General features: G+C 38.9%; 6 protein-coding genes across 10 annotated transcripts; 2 read left to right on the top strand and 4 right to left on the bottom strand.

The window, feature by feature from the left end:
- The first annotated feature begins 2,412 nt into the window (after window positions 1-2,412).
- LOC140786137 (ras-related protein RABA1f-like) lies at window positions 2,413-5,257 on the top strand. Its single transcript, XM_073134361.1, has 2 exons — window positions 2,413-2,790; window positions 4,683-5,257. Exons 1-2 carry the CDS (start codon window positions 2,573-2,575, stop codon window positions 5,116-5,118), a joined length of 654 nt encoding a protein of 217 aa, XP_072990462.1. The 5' UTR covers window positions 2,413-2,572; the 3' UTR covers window positions 5,119-5,257.
- Window positions 5,258-6,166: 909 nt separating this feature from the next.
- Window positions 6,167-7,539, bottom strand: LOC140786846 (trans-resveratrol di-O-methyltransferase-like). The gene is made up of 2 exons (XM_073135536.1): window positions 6,705-7,539; window positions 6,167-6,620 (listed from the first exon to the last, which is right to left on the bottom strand). Exons 1-2 carry the CDS (start codon window positions 7,476-7,478, stop codon window positions 6,327-6,329), a joined length of 1,068 nt encoding a protein of 355 aa, XP_072991637.1. The 5' UTR covers window positions 7,479-7,539; the 3' UTR covers window positions 6,167-6,326.
- Window positions 7,540-11,066: 3,527 nt separating this feature from the next.
- Window positions 11,067-12,505, bottom strand: LOC140786953 (trans-resveratrol di-O-methyltransferase-like). Its single transcript, XM_073135676.1, has 2 exons — window positions 11,683-12,505; window positions 11,067-11,530 (listed from the first exon to the last, which is right to left on the bottom strand). The coding sequence occupies exons 1-2, from the start codon at window positions 12,451-12,453 to the stop codon at window positions 11,237-11,239; spliced, it is 1,065 nt and encodes a 354-aa protein (XP_072991777.1). The 5' UTR covers window positions 12,454-12,505; the 3' UTR covers window positions 11,067-11,236.
- Window positions 12,506-14,782: 2,277 nt separating this feature from the next.
- LOC140787064 (serine/threonine-protein kinase-like protein CCR1) lies at window positions 14,783-16,030 on the bottom strand. Its single transcript, XM_073135815.1, has one exon. The coding sequence runs from the start codon at window positions 15,871-15,873 to the stop codon at window positions 14,878-14,880; it is 996 nt and encodes a 331-aa protein (XP_072991916.1). The 5' UTR covers window positions 15,874-16,030; the 3' UTR covers window positions 14,783-14,877.
- Window positions 16,031-16,839: 809 nt separating this feature from the next.
- On the top strand, window positions 16,840-20,075 carry LOC140786134 (protein NUCLEAR FUSION DEFECTIVE 6, mitochondrial-like). Of its 5 annotated transcripts, none has more exons than XM_073134354.1 (5): window positions 16,870-17,093; window positions 17,185-17,306; window positions 18,099-18,169; window positions 19,771-19,833; window positions 19,923-20,075. In XM_073134354.1, exons 1-3 carry the CDS (start codon window positions 16,945-16,947, stop codon window positions 18,116-18,118), a joined length of 291 nt encoding a protein of 96 aa, XP_072990455.1. In that variant the 5' UTR covers window positions 16,870-16,944; the 3' UTR covers window positions 18,119-18,169; window positions 19,771-19,833; window positions 19,923-20,075. The 5 variants fall into 5 exon arrangements, with proteins under 5 accessions (XP_072990456.1, XP_072990458.1, XP_072990455.1 ...); XM_073134353.1 differs by having other exon boundaries at window positions 19,484-19,833; XM_073134356.1 differs by lacking the exon at window positions 18,099-18,169.
- A 908-nt stretch (window positions 20,076-20,983) lies between these two features.
- LOC140787293 (nudix hydrolase 15, mitochondrial-like) lies at window positions 20,984-23,358 on the bottom strand. Its single transcript, XM_073136144.1, has 4 exons — window positions 22,960-23,358; window positions 22,697-22,839; window positions 21,512-21,631; window positions 20,984-21,418 (listed from the first exon to the last, which is right to left on the bottom strand). The coding sequence occupies exons 1-4, from the start codon at window positions 23,267-23,269 to the stop codon at window positions 21,194-21,196; spliced, it is 798 nt and encodes a 265-aa protein (XP_072992245.1). The 5' UTR covers window positions 23,270-23,358; the 3' UTR covers window positions 20,984-21,193.
- Window positions 23,359-23,606: the final 248 nt, after the last annotated feature.

Genomic DNA, 23,606 nt, shown 5'->3' with positions numbered 1-23,606 from the left:
CTTTAGATTTGAGAATCTTGAAACTTCAAAGCCTTCGAGAAATTAGTCTCTGCATCTATCGAGGAAGATTAGTATGCGGAATTATTTATATAGCTCTTGTTGCTATTTTGTGTCAACCACAAAACTTGGCACTCAAGCGATTGTTAATTTGTTATATGTATTCTTTTCTTGTTATATGAAACCTATTATTCACCTATTAAATATAAACGGTTTATCTCTCTAACTCCTATTTTTATTTTTAAATCACATTCTATATTTTATCTATTTTATAATTCACACTTTATTTTTAACAAATTTATTAATTTCTTTTTTTTTTATAATTCTCATTTAATACTCTGCATTAATTTAGTACTAAATAATTTATAAATACACAATTATCATTGTCTTCTTCATTCTTTCTTTCTTTTTCATCTTCTTCCTTTTAATAGTCATCTAATAAATCATCCAAAAACTAATCAGATGATGAGCTCGATCTTCTCGCAAAAGAGGAGGTAGATGAAGGAAGACTATGGAGAGGCATTTTAGTACTTGATTGATATTAGTCAAAATAATATCGATGTATTAAATAAAAATTATAGATAAAAATAAAGAGTTACGTAAAATATAGGATTTGATTCGTAAAATTATTCTTATTTTAAATGGTCTCCTATTATGATATGGTATGTGAACTCATCAATCGATTCAGAATCAGAATCTTAAGTTAGATAAAGAAGCTTGGAGTTATGCCTCATGTGTCACTATTATTCTAGAGTTAATTACATAATACCAAGAACCTGATCAGTCTTCCACTCAGCCAACTAAGCCTAACAACTTCACCATCCCGCTACTTAAACTAATTAGAATTGGTCTCTAGAAACTATATATTCCACTCATTGGTACTCGGATTTGCAAGTGCCACGTGCAACGTAGATACCAACTTCTCCCGGTCCACCCCGGTGGCGCTTTAAAAAATAGACCGGATGAGCTCAGCCATGAGATTATCCAAGGAACAGTGGGGCCCCGGGTCAGTTCATAGGTCATTTTCTACTACTGGGGCCCACCAGATTCAACCTTCTGGAACCATCCACGCGCCGCGGTCCCCGGGTAAATTTCGTGAGGTGTACATTTTGATTCTTTCCATCCATCAAAAAGTTGATATTGGCATTTTGATTTTTTTTTTATATTTTGCATAAATATTCTTTAAATCTAGTTAATGTTTTATTAATTCATCTCTAAGAAGATAACAATACCCTTTGGAGCGATTATTTGTGGAATAACTTTTATACTTTTTTCGTTCCGCTAGTGAAATATAAAAACAATTTTTAACAAGATATTTAAATGTTCGGCCAACAACGTTCGAACACCATAATTCAAGAATAGCAAAACGTTGATCGAACGCTCCAATTTGATAGCACTCTTCATTGAAGCGTCGGAACAATCTAACCTATGAGCAATTTTCTGTCGAAGCGTTTCAACGCCTCATCCAACGGCGTTCGAACGCCTTAGTCTGAGAGCAGTTTTCATACAATGACGTTCAAACGCTATCCAAATGGCTTTCAAACACTATTGAAGCACCCACTATCATTATCACAAATAAATTTACTATAGCTGAGTCCATAATAATTAGCAAAGCTTGAGTGCCTCGTAGGATTGATATACATAGTTTACCTATGTTTTATGTTTTAAATTTGCATATAATTATTATATTTAATATGACATAAAAATAGATATATCTAGCAAATAATTAAAAAGACATTTTATAAAATTGATGAATGATGAGATGAGAGGGAAGAGAAAGAAAAATGGTAAGGAGAGTGATCAATATAATAGTTAATTAAAGTGATAAGTTTTTAAGGATGAAATAATAATTAGTGAATATAAAAATTTTAATTGAAAAAAGGGGAAAAGAGAATATACTAGTATTAAGATTAGTTATTATTTATTTATATATTAAGGGTTGGTTTACTTATGAAATAAATATAAGCTTATTACAATATAATTCTCTTTGTGTTAGTATAGTAACTAAATAATAACAGTTTTAGTTTAATCACCCTTATTATGTTCTCGGACAACACTATTTTAGCTATTACCATCCAAAATATGAGGAAACTTCGTTTTTAGTGTGTTTAGATAGAAAGGAGGGAAAAAAATTAATTTTCTAGAAGTCTATAATTTTATAGTCTATATTTTTTAAAATCACCAAAATTTTCTTATTGCATTATAATTACAATAATTACTCATTTTTTTTAAACAGTTTTAAACTCTCCCCAATTATATATAATGATTACTTGCTAAAAGCTGTTACGCTATCAACTTTTATAATTCTTTTTTTTTTTCCCCCGCAAGCACACTTTTTGTGCATGCGGTAAAGAATCCGATCCAGGAAGAGAGGGGTATCTGTCGACCGCACGTGCGCCTTAATCCGTTACGGGATCCCGGACCTACGAACAACCACCGTTCCCCCTCACCTCTCTCTCTCTCTCTCTCTCTCTCTCTCTCTCTCTCTCATCGCGGAGGCCGAAAAGATCGCAAGGGGATTACCCTAGATTGGAGCTTTTGCGATCCGATCACCGGAGGTGGGCGGTGGTCAAGGATGGCGTATAGGGCGGACGACGACTACGATTACCTCTTCAAGGTAGTTCTCATCGGTGACTCCGGTGTGGGGAAGTCGAACCTCCTCTCCCGGTTCGCGCGCAACGAGTTCAGCCTCGAGTCCAAATCCACCATCGGCGTCGAGTTCGCCACCCGCAGCATCCGAGTCGAGGACAAGGTCGTCAAGGCCCAGATCTGGGACACCGCCGGACAAGAGAGGTCCTCTCTCGATCTTGCTCGCTTCCTAGTCATAATTCAAGGTTATTCATGTGTGTTTTGATTGGATTTTTAAATTACCAATAATCCTAGGACTAGGATCAGTACCGTTCTAAATTTGCATGCCAATTAGCTAGCTCAAGGGTTGCTATATATTTCATGATGTTAAACTTGCAACCTCTTCTAGGTTGCAGAGGGAATCTAAAAGTTTGATGTTTTTTGATCTTAGATCAATGATTAGTCGTCTTCATCATCAGTAACTTTACCCAGAGCAAGTTTACGATATATAGGGTACTTCGCTCTTTTATTGTATGCGTCAACGTGATACAATACATAACGAGATCCTGATGTTTTGTTGAGTGTTGCTGAAACTGACCATGTATTTATTTACATATCCTCCTAAGTGGCCATGATTTGCATCTTTGTACTTTAGATGCTGTTTAGTTCGCTTAAACATTTGAGCAATTCTTTTACTTTGATTACTTCTTCAACTAATGCATCTCTTCGAAGATGCTAGGTGTAGCCTCTTTAGGAGGGATCCCATCTAACTGCTGATTCACCAACATCCTCTCTGTTAGTCTATTCTCTTCAGTAGGAACTAGAGAGGTGGGTGGTGGATGAGAAGTTCCTTTGGGGTGACAGCAAAGAGTAAGAGATGGAAAGTAGAGATAAAGGTGAGAGACAGAGCAAAAGATGTGTAAATGAAGAGAGCAGAGAGGAGAGAGGTAAAACCGTCAAAATGGAATGTAGAGGAGAGAGTGATTCTCTTCTTTTATTCTAGTGTCTGATCTTTATCTTTGTTCATGACTTAGTATGCAAATGACTTCTCTCTCTTCATCTTTTGCACCGTGGCTTTTCACGTCGACATATGTTCTGAAGTGCATACGCAATGAATATAGATTCTCACTCAGCTATTTTTCTTGCTTTGATCTTTTTGGTAATTTCTCTAGTTGTGGATCATGTAGTGACCTATGCAGTGGGTTATACAGAGTGCGAATCTTGGGTAAGATTGAGTCTACCCAAAGTATATATGGAGTCAACTAACTGTTTTTCTCTCAATGCATCTCTTGGTTGCCTAATAACTTTGTCCTAGTTAATCATGTTCTCAATAATTATGTGCCCAAGTTTGTTGCAGATAATTTGTTTTTCATTTTGGTCTGGTGAATCTGGTTTATCACATGGAGAAGAAAGCACAATTCCACTAAGTGTCATAAGAACATTGGCTTTGAAGTGTTCACTGTATTGTCAAAATAAAGCTGATAATTACTCTGAATATAGATTCCTGATTGACAAGTACTAACCTTGTTTTCTTTTAGTGGTTTGCCTGTATTAGTCAAATTTTCCTTTTGTTGTTTTCAACCAAAGATGAGCCGCGTAGAAATTGACCAGACAATGGGGTCCACTTCCCACCTAAATTATAGACCAGTCGAAGCAATTGCCACATGTAATGAGCACATGTCATTTGCAACATTTTATGGCCACAATTCCTATTTTTGCTGCAATTCAGGTTAAGCACTAGACATGCCAGAGGTATGCACACTGGAAAATAGAGATAGATATGTGGCTCAACTTGAAAATTTTGCATAGGCCCCATGAGGATGAAGTCCATTCCGAGCATTCAAGAGACTGCATCCACATATGTTGGTGTATATACTGCTCTAAAACTGTCGAATACTATTGCAATGGAGTACGATGTGGAGTTTCAGATATTTGTCTAACAAATGATGCTGCTTTCTTTGGAATGATCATGTTTTTAAGTTACTTCTAGTTTTCCAACCTTTTCATGCAAAAGACTCAAAATCTTCATTCCACATGACAAAGAACAGTCGAACTGATTTATATTCTGTAATTTGGTATAAATTTGTGTAGTGATATTTTTATTCTTGTTTCAATAGATACCGAGCAATTACAAGTGCATACTATCGCGGAGCTGTTGGAGCACTTCTTGTCTATGATGTTACACGCCATGTCACATTCGAGAACATTGAGAGATGGTTGAAGGAGCTTAGGGATCACACAGATGCTAACATTGTGATCATGCTTGTGGGCAACAAGGCAGACTTGCGCCACCTTAGGTCCGTTCCAACAGAGGAGGCAAAAGCTTTTGCTGAGGGGGAGAACACCTTCTTTATGGAAACATCCGCTCTAGAGTCGATGAATGTGGATAATGCATTCACTGAAGTTCTCACTCAGATCTATCATGTGGTCAGCAAGAAGGCACTTGACATTGGTGATGACCCTGCAGCTCCTCCAAGGGGCAAGACCATCAACGTTGGCACCAAGGATGATGTATCTGCAATGAAGAAAGCTGGTTGCTGCTCGGCGGCCTAGATCCACAGAACTAGGAAATTGTCCTTATTAGAGGGGGGGAGTTTAATTTGCTGCTGTCTGACTTTTGTGATTCTTGAGAGCTGTTGATATGATGCTGACAGAAATTCTTCTCGCCAAATACATATCTAACATTCATTCATGGGTTTAGAATTTGCCTGACTTTGGCAGAAAGACTACCGCTAACATATCTTGGTACCATCTTTTTGTTTCATCGAGGCTGTTCTGGTTCTCATTTCTCAGTTAATGTGTTCCTATTGTTTCCTTTCTTAGCACAAGACCTTCTTGGTACATGAAATAGTTTCTCTCACCAAATTCTTTTACCTCAATTGTATTTGAGTAATTGATCGGTTCGTTATATTAGCATATTTAAGTCATAAACGGATCAAAACCCAATTCGTCTAAATCCAAAACCCTTTAAAAATCAAATTATTGAATCGGATTAATTTTTAACACCTACACATAACTTCTGAATTTTTTTACATACTCTCTAAATTTTTTAGAATTTAATTTTCTGAATTAAAAATAATTTTAGATCATCAAGTCAATGCAGTTACTTATTTTCTTAGTTAAAAGAGTTTATATAAATATTTTTCTGAGTACTTTACGAGTTCTACCTAAATAATAAAATAATTCAGAAGAGACTGTTCTTACCTTACAAGTGGGGTCTACATCTTACATTTAAAGTTTTTATTGTAAGGTCCTTCATTCTTCCTTTTATTGCTTAATGCTTCACTGCGAAATGCGTTAATAGAATTTTTACGCAAATATAACTGAGAATTGTGTAAATATAATTTTGAATTGTGTAAAATCTAAAGAAAAAAAAAAAAGAAGAAGGTGAAAGAAGAGTGAGAGAGATAGTATTCAATTCAAACTTGTAAAAACTCGCCTTGTTTTCTTTTAGTTGAATCTTCCAATTGTTGTTTTCATCAGCAGATGAGTTGAATACTATAGGAAATGAAGTATATATGATGTTGAGTTTCAGATATTATTTTCTCAACACTGTTGTGCAAAAGACTGAACATCTTCATTCCACATGCATGACAAAGAATTGTATGTTTAACTGATTTTTATTCTTCTGTAATTTGGTATATAATGGTGTAGTGATATTTTTATTCTTGTTTCAATAGATCACCTATCGAGCAATCACAAGTACATACTATATCGATCAAGCAAAGGTGCGGGGCTGATGAGCTAATCGAAAAGAGCAGTCAAGGATAAACTTCGATGACAGATCGAATCCCTAGAACTGGCATTATCTTATAATCGCTGTACCCTGCTTTCAGGAAGATCTTCTTCCACTCTTTCTCATCACGTTCATGGCTGCCAAACATCACCATCATTCCCAGGTCCCACAACAGCGGTAATTCTTCGGAATTCCCGTCAATTCCAATCACCGTCTCCAATAAGATCAGCTTCCCTCCTTTTTCCTTGGAGGGAATTGCCTCCTTGCAACGCCGTAGAATCTTGACGCAGTCGTCGTCACTCCAGTCATGCAGGATCCACTGTAACGCAAGTAGTATAGTTAAATTAAGAGATGGGTAGATTACAGAGTAGACGAGTAACTAAAATTGATGTGACGTACTCACCTTCAAAAGAACAGCGTCTGCAGGTGGAACATACTCAAATGCATTACCTGCGACAAACTCCACGTTGCCATCCTCCTTCATGTCCCCTATCACCTGAGGGAGGTCCAAAACGGTGCATTTGATCTCCGGGAAGGCCTTGGCGATAGCCCTACAGGTGTCGCCGACGCCGCCTCCGACGTCGACCAGCGACTTTAACCCCCGGAAAACCTCGCCGTTATCCTTGACAAGAATATCCATCGTGAACCGCGTGTCGCTGGCCATTGCGTCGTTGAAACTGCGACCGGCTTCGACGTTCCGGCCTAACATGGTCCAGAAGTCGAATCCGTTCGCCAGCATGAACGGGGTGGGCTCGGTCGGCGGCTTGTCCTCCTTGAACCAATCGGTCAGGTAGGAGAACGGCTGTACTATAACAGGGTGAAGCAGTCCTACTACGAAGGGACCTAAGCTTGTTCTTCCCTTATCCTCAACAAGCAAGCGAGATAGAGGTGTGAGGAGATATATATCCTCTTCCTCCTCCTCCTCCTCCGACGAGCTTTGCTTGGCGAAGTAGCCGGAGTTCGTCATCAAACGCATGAGGCGGCGGAGGTGGAAGGACTTGGATGGTGAAACGGAGATGGCACAGAGAAGCTCCGGAAGGGTGATGCGGCCGCCGTGGTTGTGGACGGCGTCGAAGATGCCGAGCTCGATGGCGCATTTGATGTACATGGATTTGTTGTTGCAAAAGATGTCAGTCCATAGCTCTTTCTGAGCTTGAAGCAACTCGTTGCTACGCATCTTACTTAGTTACTTACTATACACTAATAATAAATTTCACGGCTAGTTCGATGGTTTTCCTTTTGGCTACTCTCATCTTCTTATATAGCTATTCTATTCGAATACTTAATTCTTTTTTTTTTTTGGAGAAAAAAATCGATTTGAATAGTTAGTTTGGAAGGTGCGTTATCTGATTGGAGAAGTCTCTGTGGACTGTTCTTCCTGTTAGAAGTGGGGTCTTCTTCCGATCCAGACAAAAGCTAATTATAATAGTCCATGAAAAAGACAAGTTATAAGGCTTCTCTAACTTTTTCTCAACAAAGAAAAAATAATTTTCCAACTCTCAACAGTCTGCCAGTGATTCTTCTTACCTCCCTACAAGTTGGGGTCCGCAACGCTAGCTAAAAATTTAGATAGATTGAATTCGGGGGTTACGAAATAAAACTGAGCCAAGTTGTTGTGGCCATCGCTGCTGACAAAAAATAAGCGATTCGGAAATTTGGACATCACAAATATCTCCTCTTTTAATCTCTTTTGTATTGCTGGTCGCATATGACTTCTAGAATCTCTATGTACATATGGAAAGCAATTACAAGTTACCATAGTTTTAACTAAAGTGAGTTATACTGTCTTATTATTGGGCGCGTTCGAACACCCTGCGGAAAAGCCCTAATCTGAACCTGCCTTATAAATACTAAAGTGAGTTTTTTAGAATTTAATTGTTGGAAGAATATTTATGAGGGTGAGCCACCATTATATTGAGAGTGATTAGAGTTGTTAAATTCTTTTTAATTGAATGATTTGCATAGTGAAGAAGATTGATCCACCCGTGAATATAGGCACACCGTCGAACCACGTAAATCTTGTATCCCTCTCTCTCTCTTTTGTCTCTATTGCTTCTATTCTTGTGATTACTTACTTTAGAGTGCTATGATTAGAATTTATTTATTTATATTCTTTCACTATTAATGCCATATTAGAGTTTTCCCCAAACTTGGATTGTTTTTTCCCCTTACTATCATATTTGTGATATTTGGAGGTGCCATTTTGCTTTCGCTTCTTTCACCCATTTGGGTGTTTGCACAACAGACTATTAATGGATACAACAACTCCTTGACTCTTGACTCCCTGATCAAAGTCAATGCCCACTCCACCACCTTCCCCTCATCCTCTCACCTCCTCCCACTCTACAACTCCAACAACACCATCCCAATCTCATACACCTCATCTTCGATGCACACGTCCGAGCCTGGACCCAGCAAAAAGGCTAGACAGTAATCACAAACCCTAGCCATGTAGTTCACGACTTTGTAAACAGTCTAGAACCGACCCTTGCTGACAATTCGGGCTCGGTGGGATCCTTCGGTGGCTAGTTCGATGTCAGTCAGCGGAATTGGGCACAACTTGAGCATCGCGGTGATGCTCGTGTTGTCAAAGGTGTCTTCGATTTGTCCCCTCTTCTTGGGGAGGAGGAAGAGGGCGGTGACAATGCAGGCAATTACGATGACAATATCTCCCGCAATTACGCCCAAGTGGTGGTTGGTGGTGGTGGTGGTGCATTCTGTCGAATACTTTATTTTCTTAGAAGACCACTTGGTACGTTGAATCTTTTCAAATTTGTTAAGAATAGCATGTAGAGAGAATAAGATGGCTTGGTCTAATATATATACAAATTTGGTGAACCAACTGAACTGTCAGAATCTTCAATAAGAGCTCCTTTGCAGTATATCTGGAGGTTTTATAATTTTTACATTTATAATCTCTAATATGCAAATTATATTAGTCTAATTCACTTCTGACAAAGTTTTCTATTGGTCCACACAAATGGTCGGAAGTCTAGAACCAGTATTAGACGTCCAGCAGGTGGTTCTCTGGTTGGTCACATTGGATTCTTATCCAATAGGGTTTTTGAGGTGATTCCTACTCAAAACTTTTAAAATATCATAACTATTATTAAAAAACTTTTGACACTTTTTCAAAATCATAATTGTCATTATAATTACATTTTAACATAATATTTATAATAAATATATTTAAATAATTAATATGCCTTTCTTTATTGAAGTTTAGAGTATAATATTTACCAATAATTTGTCTTGCATAATTTTTTTTTCTTGTACTATTATATTATATTGGGTAAAATATTAGATAGCTTTTGAATTTTTTAAATAATGGATACAAGAATAAAAAAAATCATTTTATTATCAAAGTTTGTATTTAATCATGATTAAGTAAATTTAAATAAGGCAATGACATTTTGGAATTAATAAAAAATGTCGGTGACAAATTTTATATTTTAAAATTGTAGTGTTTTTGACCTTTAGAATATTGAGACAATACGAATTAATCACGAATTTTGGTGACAAATTTTATATTTTTAAAATTTTAGTGTTCTTTACCTTGAGAATATTGAGACAGTGCGATTGATCACGATAAATGCACAAGTCTAACCCAATCCAACCCAATATATATTATTTCTATTTAATATTGTGAGTTGGGCACTTGGGCTATAGAAGTTCCTTTGATACCTAAAGTTTTACACTCCACTATGGCTTCGATTTCTTTCTCCTTCTCTTTCACCACCTGCAAAAGTAGAATACTATTTTCCTCTCCCGCCATGGCTGTCACCATGAGATCATTTCTTCATTCTGCCTCTTTCTCCTCCCTGTGTTCCACAGCAGGAGGGTCGTCGGTGAGGTATGTGCCTCTCGCCCAACTCTTTTCTTTGTCCTCAAGTAGAGCCACAATGCTTCTCTGTTATGTTTTAGTGAGACGGATCAAGTAACAATCTGATTTGAAAATGAGAGATTAGGTTATTAAAAAGTTTTCCTCTATTTTTTTTCTATTGTGAGTGTATAGTAAGAACAAATTTAGGAAGATATAAAATAGAACTAAGAGTAATTGAAAAAAAAAAAATCGGTTAGCTTCGACAAAAACTGTAATTCTCTTAATTAGCCATTACCAACGTCTGACCATCCAGATGGTAACTACATATTCTCTCACTACTATAGGTCCAGATGGTAACTTGATAACTACCCACCATAATGGTGACATTCTAACTTCTCAATAGTCTCTATTCATCGGCTGCCGGCAAAAATAAAGAGATTTGGAGATCACAAACGTCTCCATTTGGTTTGTCTCTAACGCGGATCCATAAATTAAGCATTTAATTTGATTTGATTAAATATAATAGAAAAAGATAATGGTTATTTGTATTAGGACGGACATGTGTATGTCTCTATAGGGGAGAGAATTATTCCTTTCGTTGTTTTCAACCGAAGATGAGCTGATTAACCACTGGATAATGCATGTGTTTTAACTTGACAGATCCTTTATACATTATACTATCATTATATTCTTGAGCTCTGATTTCGCTGCACTAGAGGGTACGTAATTAAGCACTAGACATGCATGCCAGAGGTATGTACACTGAAACCGATCGATCGAGCAGTCAAAGAGACTGCATGCATCCACATATGCTGGTGCATATACGACTCTAATTAACACTATGATGCTGCTGTCTTTGGAATGATCATGCTTTTAGTTAAGTTACTTGTAGTTTAGTTTCCCGACCTTATTGTGCAAAACACTCAAAATCTCCATTCCAGATGACAAAGAATTGTTTATAGCTGATAGATATTTTATTCTGTAATTTTGCTACATACTTGTAGAGTCATCTCTTTATTCTTGTTTCAATAGGTATCGATCTAGCAATCACAAGTGCATATTAAATCGATCTAGCAAAGGTGCAGGGCGTATGAGTCGATCGAAAGGAGTCGTCAAGGATAAACTTCGATGACAGATCGAATCCCTAGAACTGGCATTATCTTGTAATCTCTGTACCCTGCTTCCACGAAGATCTTCTTCCACTCTTGCTCATCACGTTCATGACTGCCAGTCATCACCATCATTACCAGGTCCCACGACATCTTTAATTCCTCAAAATTCACATCGTTTCCAATCACCGTATCGATTACGATCAGCTGCCCTCCTTCTTCCTTTGAGGGAATCGCCTCCTTGCAACGCCGTAGGATCTTGACGCAGTCCTCGTCACTCCAGTCATGCAGGATCCACTGCAACCCAAGTAGTACATAACGTTCAACCAAGTCCTTAAATTAAGAGATGGGTAAATTAATTACAGAGTAGACGAATATAAGTTGACATGGGGCGCAAAACCAAGAGCAATTAAAATTAATGTGCATCTCGAACTAATATATGGACTCACCTTCAAAAGAACAGCGTTTGCAGGTGGAACATATTCAAATGCATTACCTGCGACAAACTCCACGTTGCCATCCTCCTTCATGTCCCCTATCACCTGAGGGAGGTCCAAGACGGTGCATTTGATCCCCGGGAAGGCCTTGGCGATAGTCCTACAGGTGTCGCCGACGCCGCCTCCGACGTCGATCAGCGACTTTAACCCCCGGAAAACCTCGCCGTTATCCTTGACAAGAATATCCATCGTGAACCGCGTGTCGCTGGCCATTGCGTCGTTGAAACTGCGACCGGCGTCGACGTTCCGGCTGAGCATGGCCCAGAAGTCGTATCCGTGCGCCATCGTGAACGGCGTGGGCTCGGTCGGCGGCTTCTCCTCCTTGAACCAATCGCTCATGTAGAAGGACGGCTGTAGCATAATAGGCTGAAGCACTCCTAATACGAAGGGACTTAAGCTTGTTCTTCCCTTATCCTCAACAAGCAAGCGAGATAGAGGTGTCAGGACATATATATCCTCTTCCTCCTCATCTGACGACGAGCTTTGCTCGGCGAAGAAGCCGGAGGTCGTCATCTTTCTCATGAGGCGGCTGAGGTGGAAAGACTTGGATGGTGGAACGGAGATGGCACGGAGGAGCTGCGGGAGGGTGATGCGACCGCCGTGGTTGTGGACGGCGCCGAAGATGCCTAGCTCGACGGTGCATTTGAGGCACATGCAGTCGGTGAAGCTAAAGATGCGTGTCCATAGCTCGTTCTGAGCTTGAAGCAACTCGTTGCTACCCATCTTAATTAATTATTATGCACTAATAATAAATTTCACAGCTAGTTCGATGGTTTTAATTTTGGCTACTCTTATCTCCTTATATCGCTATTCGATTCGAATAATTAATTAGGAAGGTGTCTTATCACACTGTCGAAAAGGTGTGGGACTCTTCATATGGATTTTTCCTATCTGTATAGTCATAGTAAAATTATGAACTTACATTTGAATACCAATAAATTATAGCATATATATATATTTAAATATGCTATAATATATATATATATATATATATATATATATATATATATATTATATATATAATTTGGTAACTACCCACCATGCTGGTGACATTTTAACATCTCGCTCCGTACAATAGTTGATGGTTTCTCAATAGTTGATGGTTTCTTTTTTGTCTAGTCTTATCTTCTTTTATAGCTATTCGATTTGAATAATTAATTAGAAGGTGTCTAATCTTAGTGGAGAATCGACTGCTCTTTGGAGGTTTTATAATTTTACATTTGGTGAACCAACTGAACTGTTATTCTTGGATACAACAACTCCTTGACTCTTGACTCCCTGTGCCCACTCCACCACCTTCCCCTCATCCTCTCGCCTCCTCCCACTTTACAACTCCAACAACACCATTCCAAACGCATACACGTCATCCTCGGTGAACACATTCGAGCCTGGACCCAGCAAGAAGGCTAGATCGTAGTCACAAACCCTAGCCACATAGTTCACGGCTTTGTAGACGGTCCAGAACCGGCCCTTGCCGACGATTCGGGCTCGGTGGGATCCGTCGGTTTCTAGTTCGATGTCGGTCAGCGGAATTGGTCGCAACTGGAGCATCGCGGTGATGCTCGTGTCGTCGGAGGTGTCTTCGATTTGTCCCCTCTTCCTTGGGAGGAGGAAGAGAGCGGTGGCGAGAGCAAGGGCCGGAAAGCAGACAATTACGATGGCAATATCTCCCGCAATTACGCCGGAGTGGTGGTGGTGGTGCATTCTGTCGAATACTTTGTTTGCTTAGAAGACCACTTGGTACGTTGCATGTAATGCAATCTTTTCAAATTTATTAAGAACAGCAGGTAGAGAGAATAAGATGGCTTTGTCTAATATATATACAAATTTGGTGAACCAACTGAACTGTCAAAATCTTCAATAAGAGCTCCTTTGTATTATATGCGGAGGTTTTATAATTTTTACATTTATAATCTCGAATATTCAAATTATATTAGTCTAATGTACTTCTGACAAAAATTTTCCGTTGGTCCACACGTATGGTTGGAAGTCTAGAACCAGTGTTAGACGTCCATCAGGTGGTTCTGTGGTTGGTCACATTGGATTCTTATCCAATAGGGTTTTTGAGGTAATTCTCACTCAAAACGTTCTTATATTCTTTGATAAGAATATCCATAACTAACCGCCCGTCCAAGGCCATAGCGTCGTTGAAATTGCCGCCGAACTCAAATTTCTGTAGACGATAGCCCAGGAATCGTGGCCGACCGCCGCCATGAAAGACGTGCGCTCGCCGGGATCGCTCCCCTCCTTGAACCAATCACTCATATGGTTAGCTGACTTAAATAGTCAAATAGAATAGGTTAAAGTCTTCCAAATACATAGGAGGCTAAGCTTGTCCTTTTATCCTTAGGTTTGCATCGCGAAGTAACTGGAGGGCGTCAGCTTGCGCATGAGGCGGCGGAGGTGGGAGGATTTGGATGGTCGAACGGAGATTACATGGAGGAGCTCCGGGGAGAGTGATGAGCCACCATGGTTCTGGATGGCATCGAAGATGCCGAGCTCGACGGCGCACTTGATGGACATGAGATTGACCGAAGAAGCAATAGATGTGATTCCATTGCTCTTGCTGAGCTTGCAACACTACTACTTCGCTACCCATCTCAGCCATTGTGGTTGCTAAATAATTCATTCACTGGTAGCTGATTGTTTTTGTAGCTAGTGTTGTGGTCATTGTTCACACATTGTGTTTCTTTTTCCCCCACATATACTTTGTTGTCTGCTTCCGTTGTACTAGCTGTTTAATGATTAGGAAGATGTTTATCTTGATGTTCATGGCAAAGAACAAACGTCGTATTGTTCTGTGGGAGGAGGAGGGAGTTGGATGGAAGGAAAAATATTGGGTAGAAGGAGAGAAGATAGGTAGGTTTAGCTAAGAGGGATAAGGAAAGAAGGTTGGGTCGGGGTAGTGGAGGATCGGTTGGAGATGGGGGAGAGGATTTCTTACAAATTAAATTATGCTTAAAATTTTATTTACTTAAGAAATACAATTCGAAGACAAACATATTTTATCTTTTATATTTTAACATTAATAAATTAATTATATACACTACAATGGCAATTATTTTTTTTTTATATCAAAAACTTGTGTTCACTACAATCAAACCAACCCAAATTTAGTTACCAAAATATTCCCTCCATATAACAAACTCATACGCACGGCTGCAGCTCCAAGCTGCTCAATATCGCCGCCACCTGGGCCATCGAAGGCCGGCTCTTCCGACCGTTTCCGACGCACGCCGACGCCACCTTCGCCATCCTCGCCAATGCCCTACCATCCAAAGGCACGGCTATTCTTGGATCCAACAACTCCTCGACTCTTGACTCCCTGATCAAAGTCAAAGCCCACTCCACCACTTTCCCTTCATCCTCACACCTCCTTCCACTCAATAACTCCAACAACACCAACCCAAACGCGTACACGTCATCCTCCACGCACACATTCGAGCCTGGACCCAGCAAGAAGGCTAGACCGTAGTCACAAACTCTAGCCACGTAGTTGACGTCCACCATGACGTTGCTAGCTTTGATGCACCCATGCATGATCCCTAACACCGTCACTCCATGCAAGTGCTCGACGCCGCGAGCCGCCCCCGCCGCTATCCTTACTCTTAGGCTCCAATTGAGTAGCCATGACAATGGCTTGCCGTCCGACGTGGTCCCGTGCAAGTAGGCTTCGAGGCTCTTCATGTCGACGTACTCCGTTAGAATGATCCTCTCGCCGGGCGCCTCGGAGTAGCCTAGGACTGGGACTACGTTGGGGTGGTCGGCGAAGGAGAGTGACTTGATCTTTGACGAGAAGCTTAGGCCTGGATTGCTTAGTACGAGACTAGGGTGGACGCGTTTCACCGCGAAGACGTGTCCGGTGGAGGAGACGGCTTTGTAGACGGTCCAGAACCGGCCCTTGCCGACGATTCGGGCTCGGTGAAATCCGTCGGTGGCTAGTTCGATGTCGGTCAGCGGAATTGGTCGCACCTGGAGCATCGCAGTGATGCTCGTGTCGTCGGAGGTGTCTTCGATGTGTCTCCTTTTCCTGCAGAGGAGGAAGAGGGCGGTGGCGAGAGCGAGAGCGAGGGCCCCAACGCAGCCAATTACGATGGCGATATCTCCGGCAATTACGCCGGAGTGGTGGTGGTCGTGCTTCATGGTTTAAACTTGTTAAGGTAGACTCGATCGAGGGAAGACGAATTAAAGAAAATATATATATGAATTTAGTAGTTATTAACAAGAGCTTATATATGGTTTTAGTTTTCTTAGATATGGGATGATTCAGTTGAGAAATAGCAAGGAAGGGGTGTGTGTGTGTGTCTCTATGGTTTGGTGAGGAGGTTGGGCATTCTGTCGAACACTTTGTTTGTTTAGAAGACTACTTGCTATGTTGTACGTAATCTTTTCAAATTTATTAAGGACAGCCGGTAGAGAGAATACGATGGCTTTGTCTAATATATATACAATTTTGGTGAACCAACTGAGCTGCCAAAACCTTCAATAAGAGCTCCTTTGTAGTATATGTGGAGGTTTTATAATTTTTAATGTGCAAATTATATTAGTCTAATGTACTTCTAGACAAAGTTTTCCATTACTTTACACATATGGTTGAAAGACTACAACCAGTGTAAGACGTCCATCAAGTGGTTCTGTGGTTGGGTACATTGGATTCTTATCCAATTAAGTTTTTATACGTAATTCCCGGTGAAAACTTTCTAAATATCAGAATTATTATTACATTTTTTTAAATTATTATAATTATCATATGATTAGTTTTTTCTAACAAAATATTCATAATAAATTATTATTAATATAAATAACTAAAATACATATTCTCTATTGAAGTTTATAGCATAAAATATTTACCAATAATTTGTCTTGCATAAAGAAAAGATATTTTTCCTCGTACTATTACATTGGGTAAACTATTAGATAGCTATTGAACTATCTTAAATAATATACACAAAAATATTTTAATAACATAAACTTTATTTTAATTATAATTAGTTAAATTTAACTAAGAGAATAATGAGACTCACAAGCCCAGCCCAACCCAACCCATTATTACTACAGAATCTTGTGGGCTGAGCTATAGATCCTTCTAGGCCCACAGGCCACAGTCTTACACCCTACTAGGGTTTTGATCACTCTCTCTCTCTCTCTCTCTCTCTCTTTCTCCTCTTCTCTTCCACCACCTGCAAGAGTAGAGCACTATTTCCCTCTCACGCCATGGCCGCCGCCGCGAGATCGTTCCTTCGCACTGCCTCCTCCTCCTCTTTCCGTTCCACGGCGGCGAGGGTCGCTGGTGAGGCGCGTGTGTCGCGCCCAACTCTCCTCCGCGTTCCCAAGCAGAGGTCGATCGCTTCTCGGTTCCTCAGGTTAGGGCTAGAGAGAGATAGAGTTAGAATAGAGATTTTAGGGTTTCTCTTTGTTTTCTTTGATCTCGACGGAGTTTCTCTGGTTTTCAAGGTCTCCCGTCGAAACGAGCTTCTTGGTGGAGTCGCTGATGCCGATGCACACCGCCACTGCGGCGGCTTTGATGACTTCGATGCTCGCCATCAACCGGAACGGATGCGGATGGCTCTCCGAAGGTATTATATCACTAAGATGTCTTCGTTTTTCCTATTTGTATTGTCATGGTATTGTTTTGTGCTTGTTTGGTGGAATTATTGGTAATGAAATGATGGATTTATTAAATGATTATAGTCCGTACGATATAGCTTCTACTTCACAGTTTATCTATTGTAAAGTTGAGGCCTTTGTTCCGATTGAAAAATAAGAGCTTAACTTAATAACAGAACTCAAAATAAAATAATTCTAGAATATAGTAAATAAATCATTACAAATCAAACGAGGTTTAAGAAGCCCTGGTTGAACTCAACTTCAGGACTCCTACGGCACTGTAGTTGCATGGCTCGGCAGCGTGGGTTATACAGCCAAATTTCTTAGATCAATCAAACACAGTATAGGATGAGAAAAGAGAATGTATGTTAGTGCATAACACATCTCTTGCTAAGGATTATTTTTGTGTTATATGTTTGTTCATGGAACTATTGTATGCTTATCACTTTAGAAGTTTCAATTGTACACACCTGAAGTCCCGTAATTTGTTTTTTTATAACCACATTTAAATTATTGTTTTTCAAACCCTTGCTGTGAGGATACATGCCCTTGGCAGACCGTATTTTAGTCAAAAATATTCCCCAATCAACATTGTCTGATCGAAACAGGACATAAGCTGTCTTTCACAAGATATTGCAAAACTTGTCGTTTTGTTTCTTCTAAAATACATAGGCTAGTAAATATCTTATTAAAGGGAAAAATTGCTTATATCACTTCTCAGATTTTTCATTCTGTCTACTGATTCTCTTGTATTTAACCAGCTGGCAATGATGATGTGTGACAAACTCTAGGTGATGTAGCGGAATTTTAATCTGATGCCCCAATATTACAGGTCGGCTAAGACTTTAAGGAGCAAATATTATGATTTTTTGTCTATTGATTGGTTTTTCCTATCTATGATAATAAAATATGAATTTTTAATATTCTATGCTGTCGTAACTTTTGATTATATAGCACTGTCACTATATAACATAATAAAGTTATGTAGTGTCATGAAGGGAGGGGTAAATATCATCGTTTTCATAAGTCATACTTATATTTTCAGAACCAAGAACAGTTTTCTTTTGGTCGTTATTTTCAGAAGTGACCTACCATTTTTCCTTTTTTGGAAGCCTTCAATTTATGCTTATCTAAATCTTATTTTTCCAAAAGAAAAGCTAAGCTACTATTATTGATTCTCGAGTGACATGTCTGCTTCTTATTCAAAGTAGGCTACCATCTTTTCTCAGCATTTAAAGATATGTTTATTCCTTTTCGTGTGGACCGTTTTCACTTTACAAACTTGTTAGGTCATTCTTTATGATCTTATGGAGCATCTTATTATGATTGTTTATTGATCACAGGTCCATAGGCTAGAGCAGACAAAGAGGCTAGTCATCCCTAATATATAAATTGGATAATTAGATCAACCCTCTTGGGAAATAAGTCACAACGAGTTCAAATCATATGTATATAGCACCATGATGGGGGAATTGAACCTAAGTCATGACGAGTTTAAACCATATGTATATAGCATTCTAATAGGGAATTAAATCTAAATCACAACGAGTTCAAACTATATGTATATAACACCATGATGGGGAGAATTGAATCTATGACCTCCGGTTGGTAAGAACCAACTACTAAGCTGTAATGAGGACTTTATATAGCATCTTATTTACTCTCAAGTAGCTGCCAATATAGAAGCCACCGATAATTTTTCAACTTCTTGAAGTTGGAAAATCAACAATCATTTCTTTGGTCAGCTAAATTCTTCTCTTTGGTGGTAATTTTGAACTACAATCAATTTCTTGAGTTGAAATTTAAGTTTTGCTAGTTTCACTATCTATGCTGACGCCATAAACAATTTGCATTTTGGAGCTCCTACTGCCGGTCATTATAGGAAACAGTTGTGCAATAGCTGATCAAGTACCTGCTTTAATTCAGCAACTGATGCTCCCTTCCCTAATCCTTAAACCTTTTTTATGTTGAAACTGGAGATGGCAATTGAAAAGTTGTGGATATAAAGTGACAGAAAGTTAATACTAGTAGGATTTGATGTTCATAGTAAAATATTTTTTCTTCGGCATTTCAGAGTGTGCTTTTGTGAATGATAGTAAAGTCAGGAATTGTGCTTTCCTTTTTGACTTATTTCTTTTCTGTTTAGGTCTGTGACTAATCGTGGTGGAGAGCATTTTGCTTGGAGATTGCAGTTCCTCTTATCTTTTGATTGCAATTCCTCTTCCACTTCTTTTTTCTTTTCTCATTAGCCTTTTTTTTTTCCTTGAATGAGGTTGCAGTTCCTCTACTTCTATTATCTTTTATCCTTTGCATATCTTTTTTATGAACGAGGTAGTATTGTGCAACGAGATGAATAAATAGTGCCTGTAGCTGCTACTTATGGGCCTTTGTAACTGATAGTTAGAGCTTAGATGCTTGATTCTTATATTGTAGATGGATGAGTTGTAGTTTGGGACATTGATGCTGATGAGAGCTGCAGATTTCATGACCATGAAGGTACTTTTAACCTGTTTCTTCTCATTCTTCTTTTGTGTTTCTAAGCTCTTTCAAGCAGTTTGAGTCGATCTTTCGCTGATGAATGGCAGATGATAGTGTTCGACTTGTTGAGTCAAGGAACTACAGACAGTTGAGGTTGCAGAACCTTTTAGATTTTTTAAGTACATTTTGTATCGAAACGCCGAGGATTTAAAAGCAGGCGCAGCAGCGTTTGAATATTTTAATAAAATGTCATTTAGTCATTACTGCCCAAATAGGGAAGAAAGTGGTGGGGGGGGGGGGGGGGACATTTTAATAAAGTCACTTTTAGCGAGTAGTCATTTTTTTTACCGTTTGATAAAATAAAAATTATAAATATTTAATAAAGTGTGTAATTAATGATGGGATGCAATATATATAAAGTTGGAAAATATCGCTCTCTTCCTTTCTAATAAGAAACGAAATGAGAGAGATCCACTTTTTTATTTTATTTTTGTGTTTTAGGTGTGTTTGCATGCGTAGAACCGGAGTTCCGAAGGGCCAAATCTATGGGAAAAATAAACTGTCGAATTACATAAACTCTGGTGGAAGTTCCACCATCGTTCAAAGTGAGATAGCAACTATATTCTTTGCATAGGGTGCTACCGAAGATTAATTGTTTTACTAATACCAAGTACCTCCTATCATGAGAAATTAGTTTGACTCCGCATCTTTCTTCATCCATTGGTAGCAGAGACGTACGTTAATGAGAAAAGTCAAAGAGATAAGCCTTTTGATGTAACATGGGGTTCTCCTATTTCCATCAGCCTTTTGGCTTTACAAATGGCTTAATTGTTTTCGATCTCAACTTCAATTCCTTGAAATCGAGAACACTGTTTCTTTGGGCGAACTGAACTGAACTGAATAAGAAAACTTCTATGTCCTGTTATATATGGAAACAAAATAGCTATAATTCTTCAATATAGAGGTACGGGAAGACCATCCTATCCTTCGCAAATCGCAAAGCCATACTCTTCTACTAACCCATTCACAGGTCCATCAAGATACGATAATTACGCCGAAGGCATACCTCGCATCCAAACAAACGCAGAACGTACATCAAAATAGTGCATCCAAAAGGGCTCAAGCTGACCACATGTATAACTTGCTAAATTGTAGCAATAGACACCTCTTTCTCAAGCACGCAATAAAACCTTATGCCACAAATTTCAATATATTCAGTTGCAACTTGCTTTGATCTTAGTAGGGCAAGCATGTTGCGAATACCAAAGATATGAAAGCTGCACATTATTAATAATCTTACAGCCAAGAGCAACTTGAAATGGTATTATCTCAGCACTGGGATGACTGAGCTTGCGAATGAACAACAGAATATAGCGGTTCAGGGCATTGAACAATTCCCCCTTACATAGCGAGGCACACGGAACTTGGGCTTTTGCTCCGTGAAGGCAGGTGAGCGCTGGTAAACAACTGTCGCAGCATGTATTAGAATGCTTGCAGTTAAACCCCATATGACAAATTTTTGATCCCCTGTGTCATAATCAAAGTAGTGAACCAGAAACTTCTCCCCCAACCATTCTCGCTCCTCGGATCTGCGATTTTCATCCTGCATCCATTGTGAGATGAATACTCAGAGAGGAATGGAAAATGAGAAAGATGAGAATAAAATTAAAATGAATATAAAGAAAGAAAGATTAACCTTGAGGAACATCTCCAAGGGTGCATCAAAAATTGCTTCCACCTCAGAGGCATTAATGACAGGTTTAAATGCTTTCTTGTTAGATAATATACCAACAACAGGAGCAACTCTAAGAAGATGCTGCAAAGAAAGCGAGTTACTTGTTATCAGCAGTTTTAGAAACAGATGCATCTTTTGCTCCACTTCTTTTTTTCTTCTGATGTTCATCTCTAATTGGATTACGTGTCATGCATATTCAACAACTGAATGCAATGATACCATTCTCTGTTTTTTTTATTCCTCATTTTTTTGTCAAAAGAGAATATGAACATCATTGACTGAATTATCAACATAATGAGGTTCATAGAAGGTATCAGGATCATTTCGCATGCATTTGATTTCATTAGCGTTAACCTACATATCAAGTAATGCATGTGTATGATTTGCCAAATCTTTTATCTCATCTGATGTTTCCTAATTCCCTTCTTATGAGTCTGTAGTATATGTTTTCAAAAGTTCGTCAAGAAAATGGTGCGGTTTTTCATTCAAGTCCTAATAATTGTAGATGTTAAATGGAGGAAAGAGTAGGAATAATTAAGATATTGTAGTAATGTTTTTGGAACATAGAAGAGGGTATTCAAAGAGTTCTCACAAGAAGCAAGTTGTAACGTTATTTTATCTTTTACTATACGACACCAGTGAACAAGGAAAAACTTAGATTTCATATAATCACTTAACACTCTTCATCAAGAAGTTAACAGAAATTTGCAGCAGGAAGATGAAGACAAAATAATAATAATAATAATAATAATAATAATAATAATAATAATAATAATAATAATAAATCCAATAGAAGCTGTAAAACCTTTCTTCAGTCTGAAGCCAAATTCTCTCTTCTAGTTCTTTGGACAAAAGCATACATACAAGTCTTTTTTCATCTCTCTTTTGCAATTTACTTTGAGAACTGACGACGAAACATTTGCAGGTCAAAAGTAGCTACATTGAACTGTATTACTTTCACTAGACTCCTATTTGTTGAGTCTTAATATCATCAGCTCATCGATTGATGCAAAAGTTACTGTTATGTAAAAAATTTCTCTGTTATGTGATCTTATTTATCACATTTCATGTATTTTAAATTTCCATTTTCCAAGTTATAGAACACAAAGCAAAGATCTTTATAGACAGAAAAGATGAAAAGTTTACCCGGGACAAGAAGGGCTCAAGAAACGCAACCACAGTGACAAGAGCCGGGTCGAGCCCAATTTCCTCTTTGGCCTCTCTCGTCGCAGTCTCTCCATCGTCAGCGTCGCCCTCCTCCGCCTTCCCGCCCGGCAACGACACCTCCCCTGCAACCCAACCCTAGAAAGGCGTCACCTTTACTGTAGAAAACCCAATCTTTCGCTCAATCCTTTGACGCATCTCAAATCAAACCCTCAAATTTAGAATAAACGTGAGATCAAACGAACCGGAATGGGTGGAGAGAGTGGAGGAGCGCTTCGTGAGGATGACGCGGAGATCCCCGCTGTCGCCCTCGAAGAGGCAAATCAAGACGGCGGCCCTTTTGGGCTTGAACCGCTCGGGCCGGGGAAATGGAGGGACGGCGGCGGACTCGACCAAACCTACTGCGGAGAACACCTTCCCTCGCTCATCCAAGTCCTCGCCGTTGCCGACCTTGGAAACGTCGCCTTCTTCCTCTTGTTCGTCGTCTTGAGAAGTGGGAGGTACGTAGAGGCGAAGGCGTTGAATGAGGTCGCCTAGTATGCTGTCCGAGTCCATTATAGATTTGGAGCTTATGGAGGGGAGATGATGTTCTTCTAAACTTATTAATAATCATCATACGTCTCGAAACGAATTAAAGAAAACTTTTCGTGTATTTCCACCTACAATTTTAGGCTTTTCGTGTATTTCCACCCATAAAGTTTTCTTTTGATTATATTTTACTTTCTACCCTCTCCACCATCACTCCTTTTAATTTTCACCCAACTCAAAAAAATAATATAACACATACATCTCTCTAAATTATCTAATTATATCACCAAACTTCCTCCATCAATATTTCATTGAATATTATAATATAAATAATCTTTAAAAAAAATTTAAAACACCATTAAAT

The sequence above is a fragment of the Typha latifolia genome, chromosome 4 (assembly GCF_019914945.1).
Source record: "Typha latifolia isolate L0001 chromosome 4, TyphaL0001v2, whole genome shotgun sequence".
Classification (NCBI taxonomy): domain Eukaryota; kingdom Viridiplantae; phylum Streptophyta; class Magnoliopsida; order Poales; family Typhaceae; genus Typha; species Typha latifolia.
Note: the sequence above shows the minus strand (reverse complement) of the source record. Positions and strands in the feature narration are given on the sequence as shown.

Bases quoted from the DNA above. Each gene is read 5' to 3' on its own strand.
- LOC140787293 (XM_073136144.1), bottom strand. From the start codon at position 23,269: ATGGACTCGGACAGCATACTAGGCGACCTCATTCAACGCCTTCGCCTC. The intron at 21,632-22,696 runs GTAAACTTTTCA...CTTTCTTTGCAG, and splicing joins TTGAGCCCTTCTTGTCCCGG to CATCTTCTTAGAGTTGCTCC. The intron at 21,419-21,511 runs GTTAATCTTTCT...CAATGGATGCAG, and splicing joins CCTTGGAGATGTTCCTCAAG to GATGAAAATCGCAGATCCGA.
- LOC140786846 (XM_073135536.1), bottom strand. From the start codon at position 7,478: ATGCGTAGCAACGAGTTGCTTCAAGCTCAGAAAGAGCTATGGACTGAC. The intron at 6,621-6,704 runs GTGAGTACGTCA...CTTGCGTTACAG, and splicing joins CAGACGCTGTTCTTTTGAAG to TGGATCCTGCATGACTGGAG.
- LOC140786134 (XM_073134354.1), top strand. From the start codon at position 16,945: ATGGCCGCCGCCGCGAGATCGTTCCTTCGCACTGCCTCCTCCTCCTCT. The intron at 17,094-17,184 runs GTTAGGGCTAGA...CTGGTTTTCAAG, and splicing joins ATCGCTTCTCGGTTCCTCAG to GTCTCCCGTCGAAACGAGCT. The intron at 17,307-18,098 runs GTATTATATCAC...GTATTTAACCAG, and splicing joins ATGCGGATGGCTCTCCGAAG to CTGGCAATGATGATGTGTGA.
- LOC140787064 (XM_073135815.1), bottom strand. From the start codon at position 15,873: ATGAAGCACGACCACCACCACTCCGGCGTAATTGCCGGAGATATCGCC.
- LOC140786137 (XM_073134361.1), top strand. From the start codon at position 2,573: ATGGCGTATAGGGCGGACGACGACTACGATTACCTCTTCAAGGTAGTT. The intron at 2,791-4,682 runs GTCCTCTCTCGA...TTGTTTCAATAG, and splicing joins GACACCGCCGGACAAGAGAG to ATACCGAGCAATTACAAGTG.
- LOC140786953 (XM_073135676.1), bottom strand. From the start codon at position 12,453: ATGGGTAGCAACGAGTTGCTTCAAGCTCAGAACGAGCTATGGACACGC. The intron at 11,531-11,682 runs GTGAGTCCATAT...CTTGGGTTGCAG, and splicing joins CAAACGCTGTTCTTTTGAAG to TGGATCCTGCATGACTGGAG.